At 39.1% G+C, this 13,376-nt stretch overlaps 1 protein-coding gene across 1 annotated transcript; it reads left to right on the forward strand.

The window, feature by feature from the left end:
* The first annotated feature begins 2,130 nt into the window (after window positions 1–2,130).
* Window positions 2,131–13,151, forward strand: LOC144031727 (B2 bradykinin receptor-like). The gene is made up of 5 exons (XM_077539123.1): window positions 2,131–2,171; window positions 2,605–2,673; window positions 8,720–8,823; window positions 8,899–9,030; window positions 12,001–13,151. Exons 4-5 carry the CDS (start codon window positions 9,011–9,013, stop codon window positions 13,034–13,036), a joined length of 1,056 nt encoding a protein of 351 aa, XP_077395249.1. The 5' UTR covers window positions 2,131–2,171; window positions 2,605–2,673; window positions 8,720–8,823; window positions 8,899–9,010; the 3' UTR covers window positions 13,037–13,151.
* Window positions 13,152–13,376: the final 225 nt, after the last annotated feature.

Here is a 13,376-nt window from a genome sequence, read left to right on the forward strand (position 1 = left end):
AATACAGCTAATTATCTTCTAAAGGGGGGAGGGGGGTTACAGCCCAAAGGTTCTATTACATGATGGGAGCTCGGCATCAGCTGTCATCTCTGACGTTTGGATAAATCAAGGTGGATTGCAGCAAGAGGGAATTCTAAGGAAAGAGAGTGCGCGGCGAGGATTTTTTTTCCTCCCCCACACAGGTGGTTTAAAAATGAAACAAAGAAATCCCGATCTGGAAATCTAAGACGACGTCAACCATTTCCCAATGCATTTCAAAGGCTGTCAAGTGCATACCAAAGCAACAGGGGGCGCTATGAAAATGAATCATTAAGGAAATGGGTAATCAATCATGTCTAATTGTGGCGTTAATATATATTGTAAACAAACTTAAATACAGTTTTTTCTATAATAACCAATCAATAGCTATAATGATTAAAACAAAAAAATCAATAAAATGTAGTTCAATTTATTGGGGAAAAAAATGACATTGTCATTAATACTAATTATAGCAATTAAATTGAAGCTACGAAAGTAAAAAAATATATATATATATATTCTGCTATCTAATTCTAATGTGGAGATATATAAAAATATACAAAAAACAAATTTGCTAAGTATAAATGGTCAATTTTTTTTAAATATCTAGTTGGAATAAACAAAGATTAAAAATAGGTTAATTATAGTAGATACAAAAAAAACAAGATGCAGAAATGTGGTTAATTACAGTAAATAAAAAAAAAAATCTTTGAAACAAAAAAAAAAAAACTTAAATACAAAATATAAAACAAGCAGATGAAACGACGAACAACTGATTAGCATATCCGCACCTCACAGTTGAAAGGGTGTGGGTTTGAATCCAGGCTCGGGTTTTCCTTTGTGCAGTTTGCATGTTTCTGGGTACTCAGGATTCCGCCCACATTTCAATAACATATGTATGTTAGCCTAATGGAAGACTAAACGGTATAACCACAGAAGTGATATATTACTGGAAATGGATCGGTGGACTTAAATAAACAGAAGATGTGACAGAAAATATAAGTGTATAGACATAAAACAATAAAAATAGTGATGCATATACATGTAAATAAATGTCAGGTTTAGTTAAAAAAAAAATATATATATAAATATAGAAATACAAAAATAGAACATTTGCATTCTGGAGTCAAAACTTTCCATTTTAAACTGTTTTTAATATATGAGAATAAATACTGACCTAAATCGGAATTTGCATCTTGGCAAAAGATCAAAACTGCATAAAAGATATACATTTTACAACATTGCCCTCCAGTGTCATTAGTGACCTTTAATGTTTTTGCATAAAGTCGCCTGCAGACATTAAAGATGATACTGAAACACAACTGTGACATATAGTGCACATAGAGATGTGAGGAGAGATGAACTCAAATAACCTCTAAACAATCTTCTATCATTATAGTGAAGAAGAATTGGAACTGCAAACGCAGACGACGTGATGTTTCATCTCCAAAACAAGGAAGCATGTCAGGCGGCGGAGTGCGTAGCCGAGTTTAATGGTGATGACTTTGAGCTCAACAAGACGTAATGAGGTATCAATCAGCATGCGCAACATGTAGCCTGTCAGTGCGGAGACTGACGGGAATCGCTCATCACTCGTTGGCAGACGAGGCCAAATCAAAGTGGAAAAGCACTTTGGAAGGTCAATGGAAGCAACAACAAAAGTACAAGAGAATGAAGGAAGAACATGATCTCGTTTCCTTTAGGACAATATCAAAACACAGCCAAATCGGAAGTGTTAATTCAACACTACAGAGTTAAATTTAACACTTCTAAAGTACTGATATTGGTCCACACAGATATAATTAAAACAACACTTTTTACACTGACAAGAAGTTAAAACAACCCTTGATGGTAAAGTTCAAATGTAACACTAGTCAACATACACCATCTAGTGTTGTGTTTTTTTAATACTCAAAAGAATTTGCGTTCAATTCCACTAGAAATGTTAATATTAACTCATGAATGTGTTAAATAAACAGGGTCAGAGTTGCAAATGCCAAACTTTAACCCTCCAGTTTTTGCTGTCGTCTCTTCTGTGAGTGAAAATGACTTCATGTGCCCAAAACTGCTTTTGTTTGAATGTCAGTGTTTTCCAGTGATAAACCAGGAGGATGGAAAATGGCGCTCGTCTCTCTCAAACCGGAGAAGTGCAGGTGCGAAGGCGGAGCTTAATTACATCACTGCAGAGTTACACCTAACACTCGGTGTTCAACTCTGTAAACTGTAACTATATAGCTACTGTGGACACCATTTCACGCTGAACATTTAAAATGACACTTCAGGAGTTCAAATCAACTCCCCAATATTTCACACTGGAATGTTTACTCCAACAGATGTCAAAATTAATAATCAATTCATCAGCAACTATTTTAATAATCGAATAATCATTTCAAGCCATTTAGATCTAATGCAAGCTTTATGTGTTTATTCCACTGGTTGTAGTTTTCAGCAGTGTGGCACTCGACATTGCATCCTACAACTGAGAGCGTTTTCTAATACTTAGTTGACCTTATGACATTATTGTGAGTAGTAGTAAAATGTCACCGCATCCCGTATTTTTCCTGTACACTTGTCTTTTTCAATCAGAGAGACGCTCCAGTGACGACGACGACCGGCGAGGAGTCTCGTCGAGAGATACTCAGTGGCCCGCTCAGTGTGAGTTATCGCCATGTTGTCAAAAGTCATCCCGTCAGTCGTCAGGCAGTCGGCCGTCCGACGCTGACTATGGCGGCTGTCAGTCCACATCGCACACAGCACAACAAAAACTGGTAGTGTTTGATGTGTTTGTGTGCGGGACAAGCCACTTAGGTGAACAAGGAAATGTTATGTCAACATTCTCAACATTTAGCTCCTGTGTGTGAATCACTATAAAATGTCAAATGCTGTTTTAACTCGCAAAGGATATTGAGAGAACTGCCTTTACGGAGGCAAAGGAAACAAAGGAACACAAACGAGACAAAAATAAATGAAAAGTAAGCATTTTTTTTTATCCTACACCGCCCTCTGCTGGATGTGATGGCACACACATCATAAATCAACCAATAAATGATTAACAGTGTTACGTAAACACCGGGAAGACACCATTGACTAACAGTACTTTGTCAGACTTCAAACAGAATCTTCTCAGATGATAGTGGCGACTGAAAAAAATGGTTAAGTCCACCTGGAAAGGTTCAAATGCATTTTTTCTTTCATCCTGAAATGTCACCCAAATATATCACAAATATCAACAATATTACAAACGATTTGCCACCATTATTCACCCTCGAGAGTTTACATCTCACTCTCTAAACTATAAATGTCCTCTGCCAGAAACATCTCCCCTCAGCTTGAGCAGTAACATGTTTATATATCATCCAAGTCCAAGTTTTGAGTTTCATTACGCGCTGAAACCCAAGTAGAGGAAAGTACCCGAATGGAGACATGTAGCCGATCCAACTGGTTGTATGGAACCCCCTCATTATGGTCTACTGTAAATATAACATGAGCGGGTGGTCTGTGAGGTTTCTGACACTTTGCATCCAAAGCATTTAGAACACATATGTTTCCATGATAGCGCCATTAGCACCACCTCACAGTGCCACAGGTTGGCTTGTGCGCTCTCTTCTCCTCCACAAAGGCCCGACTCAGACAGTTGCGAAAACAGCCGGGCCAGGCTCGCCGTCTCGAAAGAGCGACGAGTTATGAAACAAGCCGCCAAAGACGGGAGCGGCTCCCAGTAATCGAGCCGAACGCCTGCGAAGCACGTTAAACGAGTCTACGAGGGAAATGGGCAGAGTATGTTTTGGAAAAGAAGCGCGGGGCCTGACCGCCCCCGCAGCCACATGTCGTGGTGCTTGCTGCATTACGGCCCATTACACGCCAGTGAGACATAACACTGCAACTGCTTCCAGAATTTGTCAAGGGACTTTCAGGTTGTCACAATAAACGTGTGTCCGGTATGCACTCAAATCATTCGACCTTACAGTGGTTTGGAGCGGCGCGACATTCAAAGTACAGTACTACTTTGGACCTTTTAATGTACCTGTATTAAAGATTTAAACCGATGGTGTACAAACTACGACCTGCGGCCATTTGCGGCTCCATCTTTTCAGCGGCCAGCAGCATATACCAACATTTTCAATTGACAGCCTGTATCTGCTTTGTGTCCAGGTCAGCTGAGTACAAATTGCTCTAGCTTGTTTTGTTTCTGGTTCTGACTTGTGAACGTGGAGAATGCTAAGTATATGGGTGGATCTATTTTGGTTTGACACAGGGCCTCTGGTCACCCAAAAATACAGAAAAAATCCATGACTTTCTGCTTTATCGCCAAACTTGATAGATAGATAGATAGATAGATAGATAGATAGATAGATAGATAGATAGATAGAAATAATATAATTGGTAGATAGTAGATAGCTTGCTTGCTAGCTACCTAGCTAGTTATCATCTACATAGATAGAAAGCTAGCTATAGCTATTAGATGGATAGCTTTTAAGACCAAAACAGTAGAACTACGGTGTTATATTTTAGAGGACACTGACAGAAATTTTTTCAATTATTTATTTCGAAGGGCTTGGGCATGCACCGCATTAATAGCTTATTATGACCACACGCTACTGATAGATAGATAGATAGATAGATAGATAGATAGATAGATAGATAGATAGATAGATAGATAGATAGATAGATAGATAGATAGATAGAATATAATTGGTAGATAGTAGATAGCTTGCTAGCTACCTAGCTAGTTATCATCTACATAGATAGATAGATAGATAGATAGATAGATAGATAGATAGATAGATAGATAGATAGATAGATAGATCTGTGCTGCATCTTCATTTCACCATGTTCGTTTATAACCAGGATGTTGCTAATCTTCCTGTTTTGAACAGGTTATTGACTGCATGTAAACATAGTCATTGTGCTTTTTAGGTACGATTTGAATGAACGTGCCATCAGTCGCAGGATGCAAAACTCTGCTGGCTGCCGATGACATTTGATCACTCTGGTTGGCTGTTTGCTTGCAAATGCAAATGAGCGCATGAGATGTCGCTCTCAGCCAACACAGCTGAGGATCGTTATCCGGCTTGATGCAAACACCTGTCTTGGCTGTGGGAGACATGGAGAAAAGGCTGGATAGGGGTACTTGAGGGCCGCGGTTGAGAACCACTGAGATAGCACAAACGTGCGCGCCCACGCGTGCGCATCAAACATGACCAAGCAGGCCTTATACTGGAAACCCCGAGGCAAAAGGAAACAAGCAAACCAAAGAAGTTGGAAGAGGTCAGTTGTGGCAGAGCTTCAGGAAGCGGCAACATCTCGCCCATGAGGACTTTAATCAGTGAAAGACGTCTCACAAGTGAGTTACACTCTCCAAAAAGCAAAAGGGTTCAAGAAGAAGACAGGAGGACATACTTGTTGTACAGACTACTTTGAAATGCTTTCTATGAAGGACGTGTGTAAGTACATACTTGAATTATGTTTGTGGTGTTATCAGTTAGTTCGGTCTCAAGCAACTAAACTCAACAATTCACAGTCATTTATAATGAAGTCTTTAAAGATAATTTATAGTGATAGACCGATATGGCTTTTTCAAGGCCGATACTGATACCGATTATTAGTAGTCAAGGAGAACGATAACCGATATTTCAAGCCGATATTTATTTGCTGTAGAAGAGAAAATATTAGTGTAAAAATTAAAAAGTACTTTTTCTTTTCAATTTTAAACGATATTGGCAGCTTTGTTTAAAAATTATATTTAAAAAAAATTGCAGGGAGTTTCAACATTTTTTTTTTTTTTTACTTTTTTTTTAATTCTTAAAAATAAAACATGTAGGGAATTCCCAGTGTCAGCATCCTTATTTAAAAAGTGGAAATTGAAATAGATCCATAAATGAAAAGTTCCTGTATTTCACTGTGCAAAAAAATGAACGCAAACGTAGCAAATTTGGGGTTTTCATCAGGATTCATAAAAAGTTTCAAAAGATTTTTGCAGAAGGTGAACAAATTGTCAGAATGTGTTCAAAATACCCGCTTTATTGGCTTTCAGATTGGTCAAAAGGCCGATACCGATATTTGTCAAACTGCCAAATATCGGCACCGATAATCGGCCCGGCCGATAATCGGTCTATCCCTAATAATTTACACCACTCGTCTTGTTCGTTACGTCATAACAGTAGGAGTTAGCCTCAGAAGCAAGGTGGGAGTTTAACATGGCAACGCGTGCGCAGAACAGAAAGTAAACAGTGCAAGAGGTTGCCAGGTGAGGGGAGCTGTGCTGTTCCTAAAATGAATTCCAACATTTTCCTTTCAATTTTTCTTGGTTTAACTGTTTCATGTCAGGACCCTCTAACACTGACGATCATATTGGATTCAAGACACTTCAGAATTTTGCATGGCGGCAAATGAGTGGATATTTTATGACGACTAGGGGGGTAACTTTAAAAACGACTGAACACCAACTTTCTGGAGCCACACTTTGCCTCTCTAACAGCCGCTCAATTATTCATTCAAAGTATGACACAATTTTTTTTAAAAGCCTCCATGCATGGCGACCGCAATTTCCTGCGGTGGTGGATATGACCGAGCGGATGGGTTTTTCGCAAATTATCGACTACTCTCAAACACGGAATCAATGCTAACTCGGAATATGTCCTTTGGGAGCAAATGCATTAGCCCTAATGAGCTGAGCGGTGACAATTGGACAGCTCACAAATTGTTGTGTTGCGCATTCAAATGTGAACTGCGAAGTCACTAAAAGGGCAAACGCTTACTGCACTTAGGGTGATTATTATGATGACTCGGAACTGGAGAGAGAACAACAACAATTTGTTTTAGATTATAACATTTTTTTAAGTTGTTTTTAACTCTTTGGCTGCCAAAAACGTTTAATAACGATCAGTAAAATCACGACGTATGCCGCCATAAACGTTAAATGACGTCAACTAACTTTTTTATTTATTTTTTTCTCAGTGCAACGTCTAAAATGCAGTGCTGCCTGGTCAATGGGTTGTGGAATCAAAAACACACACTAACTATGGCCAGCAGATGGAAGCATTGTATCTCTTTTTGTGAATGATCAAAGCCTTTGTCATATCAATTTTATTTATTTTTTGATAACGTGTGGCAGGAAAAGAGTTAAAAGGGTATTGTATGATGCATCACAAAAATAATGGGTATGTAGAGTAGATGATGCTCTCATTACGTAGTTTTCTTAGCCGTTTCTGGTTGTTGTTTTCGTGTTGACCTTCCTCACACGAATAAAATACGAGTTACCGAAAATATTTTGTGACTTTTTGAGGGGAAACTCTCCTAATTTCGTGATTAAAAAAAAAAAAAAGTGCATAATTTTCAAATAGTTAAGTCTCTAGTGTCCAAGATCATTCTTATGTGTAATCATGAAATCACTAGAATGATGTTGAAATTTTACAATAATTTTTTTTTCTGGTATTAACAATTATATTTGCAGGAAAATACTTGCACTCTATTTAAAAAAAAAAAAAAAAAAGTCATATTAGTACAAGAAAAATGTTAATGATTGTCATCTTTTATTTAAAAAAAAATCATGTTTAAAAAGCAAATAATATTTTCCAACAATGTTTACTTTCAACAGTTTCTAGAAATCTTTTCTTTATGTTTGTCAGACCATCTGTTTATTAGTCATCAGGCTACTTTCTGGGTTGTGGAGGATGAAGTCAGATGTTACATTGTGCAATGAGTTAATCATATTGAACAAGTCATTGTGGAGGAAAATGTTTAATCCTGCTAGTTAGCGAGCAAAAGGTGAAAATCTCAAAGTGCAATCTGATCAAATGAATGCAAATGTACTGATTTACTATAAATCAGTGCTTATGGTACGAGTACTAGTATTCGCGTTCACTCAGTTGTTATTTGATGATACAGTGACTTGCAAAAATATCATTTTTATGAACCTACTATGACAGTATGGTGGTACTTCCACCACTTGCTCTTGTTTTAGGTTTTACTTGCTTAAAAATTTGACAAATTTCATTTCAAAACTGGTAGTGTGAGTCTCTAATACCCTACCATTTTTTTTAACAGTGGCTTCCTCACTTGCCTTCCTTTTCCCTACCAAGAAATTAAAACTTGTAATTTTAAAAGAATAAAGTCTCAGTATTCCACGAAGTTGTGATTTGATGAAAAAAAAAAAAAATGTTTGCTGTGAATGACATCAGAAATGAATTGTAATTACAAAAAACAACCTCCAAAGAAAAATTGGGAAATCCAAATTTTATTATAATGTGGAATTCTGTCGGATTTTTTTTTTTTTAAATATTATAATTCCGTTATAATCTATCATTTCACAATAATAAAAATCAGTGCTACAAGGACAAAGTCATAATACTCCATAAGGAAAAATATTATTTTTAAAATATACTTCGTGAGGGAAATAAAGAGGAGGAAATCATATCAAGAAGTAATTCTACAAAAATTGAAAATCTTAGTCACAAAAATAGTCATAATATCATAGATTTTTTTTATGAAAGAAAAAAAAAACAGTTGTATTTAGATGAGGGCTTTTGAGCTGTTAAGTTAAACTTTCAAAAGTAACTTTTTTTGTCTGACTTTAGTTTTAAAACATTACTTGGCAACAATTGGAGTATATTATTGTATAATATTCCACAAATGCATATAATGACTTCCCCATTTGCTCAAGTACAGCTGATTTAATCATTAAATGTGTTTTCCTCTCCAGAATGTGAATCCACTGGAAAATGAAATACGTGAACAATAACATAGCAAAAATGCAGACATGATGTTACAGTGAAAAACGTGAAAGTGGGAAAAACAGACTGAGAAGTGAAGTCATATATATATATATATATTTTTTTTTTTTGGTCTGACATCACTGACATCTCCAATTTCCTTGAAAAGAGCAAGTCACAGAGGAACGGGGCGGAGAAGGCGAAGGGGAAGCTCCTCGACGAGCGCAGGCGGGCATCTGCACACTTCATTCACATCTGGACCGACTTTCCTCACGGGGAAAATGGATCTTCACACTACAAGGTAAACACGTTCACATTGCAATATTATTTATGTATTATTGCTTATTACCGCTACTGACTGGGGACTCTTGGATCTGACTTTTGGAAAAAGTTAGGCTAGTACCTTGCAATTAAAAAAAAAAGAAAAGAAAAAAGAATGGGATACTTGGAAAAGTGAACTTTTTACTGCATTTTTTTTTTTTTTTTACCTGATTGCATTATCTCTGCACATGTCAATTCTATTTGTTAATCTAGTCAGATGGTCTAGTTAGGTGCCTCAAAATAATCCACAATTCATGATTTAATGATAAAAATACTTGAAATGACTCAAGCGTGATTCTTCAAAGAAAGTTCAACATTTGTGAAATATTAGTTTGGCCCGTTGTCTACTTTGTTAATGTAAAGTTTTGACCCCCCCCCCTATAATCCAGCTGATGTCGTCTTAATGGCCTCAAGGAAAACAGATTGCCGGACGATGTGATTATGTGCTGTACCCAATTTAAACTCCCTTGATGGAATCGCTGTCGGCAGACTCCAGCCTGTTGCTCATTACTGGACCTAATTTCAATCTACTGCATATGGCGTGCACATATAATATGCATGATGTGCTATATGTGGGTAAAACGCACGATAATGCAGTTAGACAAGTCATACAAAAGTACACAACTGTAATTGTGATACTGTAATTGTTATTTTTACAACAAGCAACAAAACTGGACTGCGGTATTTTTGCGATTATCTGAGCAAGGATCATAAGGATGCTGTATAAAACAATGAACATGGTGGATGTTGCTTTCAAAAGCAGTTTGGATGTTTCATTTTGAGGTTAAGGCTACGATTCATTCATTGGTTTAGCGTAAGCTGCCCTATTGTTTCAAAACTAAATATTTATGATTGTGGCGCTATTCACACAGCATGCTAAAACTAAGTCAAGGAATTCACATTCACTGATGAGGAAACTGGAAAAAGATTTTGAAACAGTCCTTGTTTCTCCTAGCGATGCACAAACATTCGGCTCGTGGGCCAGAACTGGCCCATCCCTGAGTCGTATTAGGTCCATGAGAACGGAACACAAACTGCAGTTTTTTGCTAACATTTACTGTTGTTAATTTTGTCCACTGGAGTGGACATTCTGAAATTTGGCTGTTACTCAGGATTTGATGCAAAAAAAAATCAGATTACTCTGCAATAAGGTAATATTAAATGAGAATTTTTTTGGAATGTACGTGTAATCATTTGAAAGAAGAAAAAAAAGAGAGAAAGAACTGAAATGTTATTTATAGCTTATTAGCCTGGCCCACTTTGGCCCCTGAATTAAAATGAGGTAACGGTAACTACTGTTGTTTGATCCTAAATCCATCCAAATCCTAATGATTTATGACAATGTGATTTATTTATCAGGGAATCTGGCATGTGAAGATTTGCCAGCGATTGTACAACAGATGTGACCTGTTAGAGAACTGAAGTGGAATGTTGAGGAGAGTCAAAGTTGCACAAGTTACCTACGCATACAGACTAATCTGTGGTTCCTTCTTAAAGCTGCACTTTGGATGCCAAAAATATCTTTACAATAGCCTTTTTATTTGAACATTTAGGGCATTTTTTAATTACTAGATTAATACATTCGCTGTTCATAATGGGAACGCCTGTAAATCCTCTGGCCAATAGTTTTCAGACAGGGTTCGGGTTCAAATTTCCCTCCCTCTGTCTGCGGAAGTGACGTCATGTGCGTGTTGTGTATGTCAAGAAGGGAAAATGCACTTTCATTTGTCGGCCACAAGTGGCAGTAGTGATTCGAAATTTTCTGCGTTCAGTAGCTTTAAAGGGGAAGTGAACCCCCAAAAAATGTTTTTGACAGTAATATGTTCTATGCAGCCCTACTAGTCTAAATATGGTTTTCTGGTTGATATTTTGTTAGTGGGCTATAAGTGAAGCAGCAAAATCCAGATGTTTTTATCCATCTCAAGGGGCGGCCATTTTGCCACTTGATGTCGACTGAAGATGACATCAATGTTGCTCAGGTAACAACCAATCACAGCGCAGCTTCAGAAAACAGGTGAGCTATGATTGGTCGTTGCCTGACCCCCGAGCAACCGTGATGTTGTTACATTTTCTTGACCGCTTATTCCTCACAAGGGTCGCGGGGGGTGCTGGAGCCTATCTCAGCTGGCTTCAGGCAGTAGGCGGGGTACACTCTGAACTGGTTGTCAGCCAATCGCAGGGCACACAGAGACGAACAACCATCCACACTCACACGCACACCTAGGGACAATTCAGAGCGCCCAATTAACCTGCCATGCATGTCTTTGGAATGTGGGAGGAGACCGGAGTACCCGGAGAAGACCCACGCGGGCACGGGAACATGCAAACTCCACCCAGGAAGGCCGGAGCCTGGACTCGAACCCGAGTCCTCAGAACTTGGAGGCGGACATGTTAACCAGTCAGCAACCGTGCTGCCTAGTTTTTAGTAGTTTTAGTTATTTAATAAATGCTTAGTTTTAGTTAGTTTCAGTTTTAGTTTTTTTTTTTTATGTGTATTACTTGTGCGCAATATTAAAAAAAAACAAAAAAAAAACACTATGGGAGCAACATCATCTGAAGGTGCTTTTCTATTGGCTGCTGCTAGATGACGTCACATCTGTGTGACACACTTTCAACCGTCCTTTTTCCGGTTAATATCAAAATGAATTTACTTAAAAATCACATTTAAAATCATCCCCAAAGGCTCATCCATTACATTAATTATAACAAAGACTAAAACGAAGGACATTTTTGCTCTAATTATAGTTAGTTTTAGTGAGTTTTGTAAACAAAATAAATAAATAAATAAATAAAATGTATTTTCAGTTCGGTTTCGTTTTTTAACATTTTACTTCATGAAAGAAATTGTTTTTTGAATTTTAGTTTTTTCGTTAGTTTTAGTCAACTAAAATAACCTTGTTCGTGATACGTGACGTGATTTGTTTCTGATTGTAAATCCGTTTCCCTGCAGGATCCCCGAGCTGAACGCCACGGTGACAGTCCGATACCAAAACGACACGGTAATCCAGAACTGCCTGGATCTCGACGTATGGGACGCGCTGACCAACAGCCAGACCGTCTACTTGGGGGTGGTGGTCGCGCTGGGAATCGTGCTGAACGCCTTCGTGCTGCTGGTCTTCTGCCTTCACAAGAAGCCGTGCACGGTGGCCGAAATCTACCTGAGCAACCTGGCGGCCGCCGACCTCCTCACGGTGTTCTGTCTTATCTTCTGGGTGGTCAACATCGCCAACGGTTTCATCTGGCCTTTCGGCGTGCCCATGTGCAAAATGGTCAACGCGGGCCTCAAGATGAACGCGTACTGCAGCATCTACTCGCTGGTTCTGGTGAGCATCGATCGCTACGTGGCGCTGGTCCACCCCATGTCGCACGGGCGAATGCGCCGACCCAAGTATGCCAAACTGGGCTGTCTGCTGGTGTGGGGCTTCAGCTTGTTCCTGTCCACACCCACGTTGGTCTTTCGGGCGGTGGACTACGTCCCGCAATTTGACGTGCACGCCTGCCTCTTGGTTTTCCCGAGCCACACGGTCGAGCTGCTGTGCGACACGATGCTAATTATCTTTAGCTTCCTCGTCCCGATCACCATCATCTCATTCTGCACCGTCAAGATCATCCGGGCGCTAAGCAAGCGCTCGATCGAGAGGTTCAACACCGAGAAGAGTGAGCAGAAGGCCACCACGCTGGTGCTGGTGGTGCTGGTCGCCTTCCTGGTCTGCTGGATCCCGTTTCACATCGTCACCATCCTGGATTTGCTCAGAATAGCCGGCGTGATGCAAGGGTGTCATCTGGAGGCCGGCATTGACCTTTCCAAACAGTTTGTTGGCTACTTGGCTTTCTTCAACAGTATCCTCAACCCCATCTTGTATGTCATCGTTGGGAAAAACTTCCGGAAAAAGGCTCAGGAAATGTGCAAGCAGTGGCACGTCACTAGCATGACGACAGCGTCCACGCGTTCAAACACGTCGGCAACACTGAAGACGTTTGCATAAAAATCTCATCGGTCAGGTCAGGCGAGGATTCGCCTTGGCATAGAGCGGTGGTGATGAAATACAGTTTCTCATCTCATTAAATATGGAAATACCTTTGTTTAGATTCAAAGGCAAAATTCTCCTACTACACCTGATTCAAATGATCAGCCCTGATCTTTTGAATCAGGTGTGTTGGAGGTGGGACCCATCTAAAAAATGCAGGGTAGTAGCCCTTCAGGAACAGATTTGGACACCCCCCTGCTTCAGATGTTTCCCTCCTCCAACACACCTGATTCAAATGATCAGCCAGATGTGTTAGAGGAGGAAAATATCTAAAAAAAAAAATGCAGGGTAGTGGCAC

This window comes from Festucalex cinctus, chromosome 12 (assembly GCF_051991245.1).
Source record: "Festucalex cinctus isolate MCC-2025b chromosome 12, RoL_Fcin_1.0, whole genome shotgun sequence".
In the NCBI taxonomy this organism is placed as follows: Eukaryota; Metazoa; Chordata; class Actinopteri; order Syngnathiformes; family Syngnathidae; genus Festucalex; species Festucalex cinctus.

Excerpts from the sequence above, each read along its gene's own strand:
- LOC144031727 (XM_077539123.1), top strand. The coding sequence starts at position 9,011 with ATGGATCTTCACACTACAAG. Across the intron at positions 9,031-12,000 it reads ATGGATCTTCACACTACAAG|GATCCCCGAGCTGAACGCCA; the intron begins GTAAACACGTTC and ends GTTTCCCTGCAG.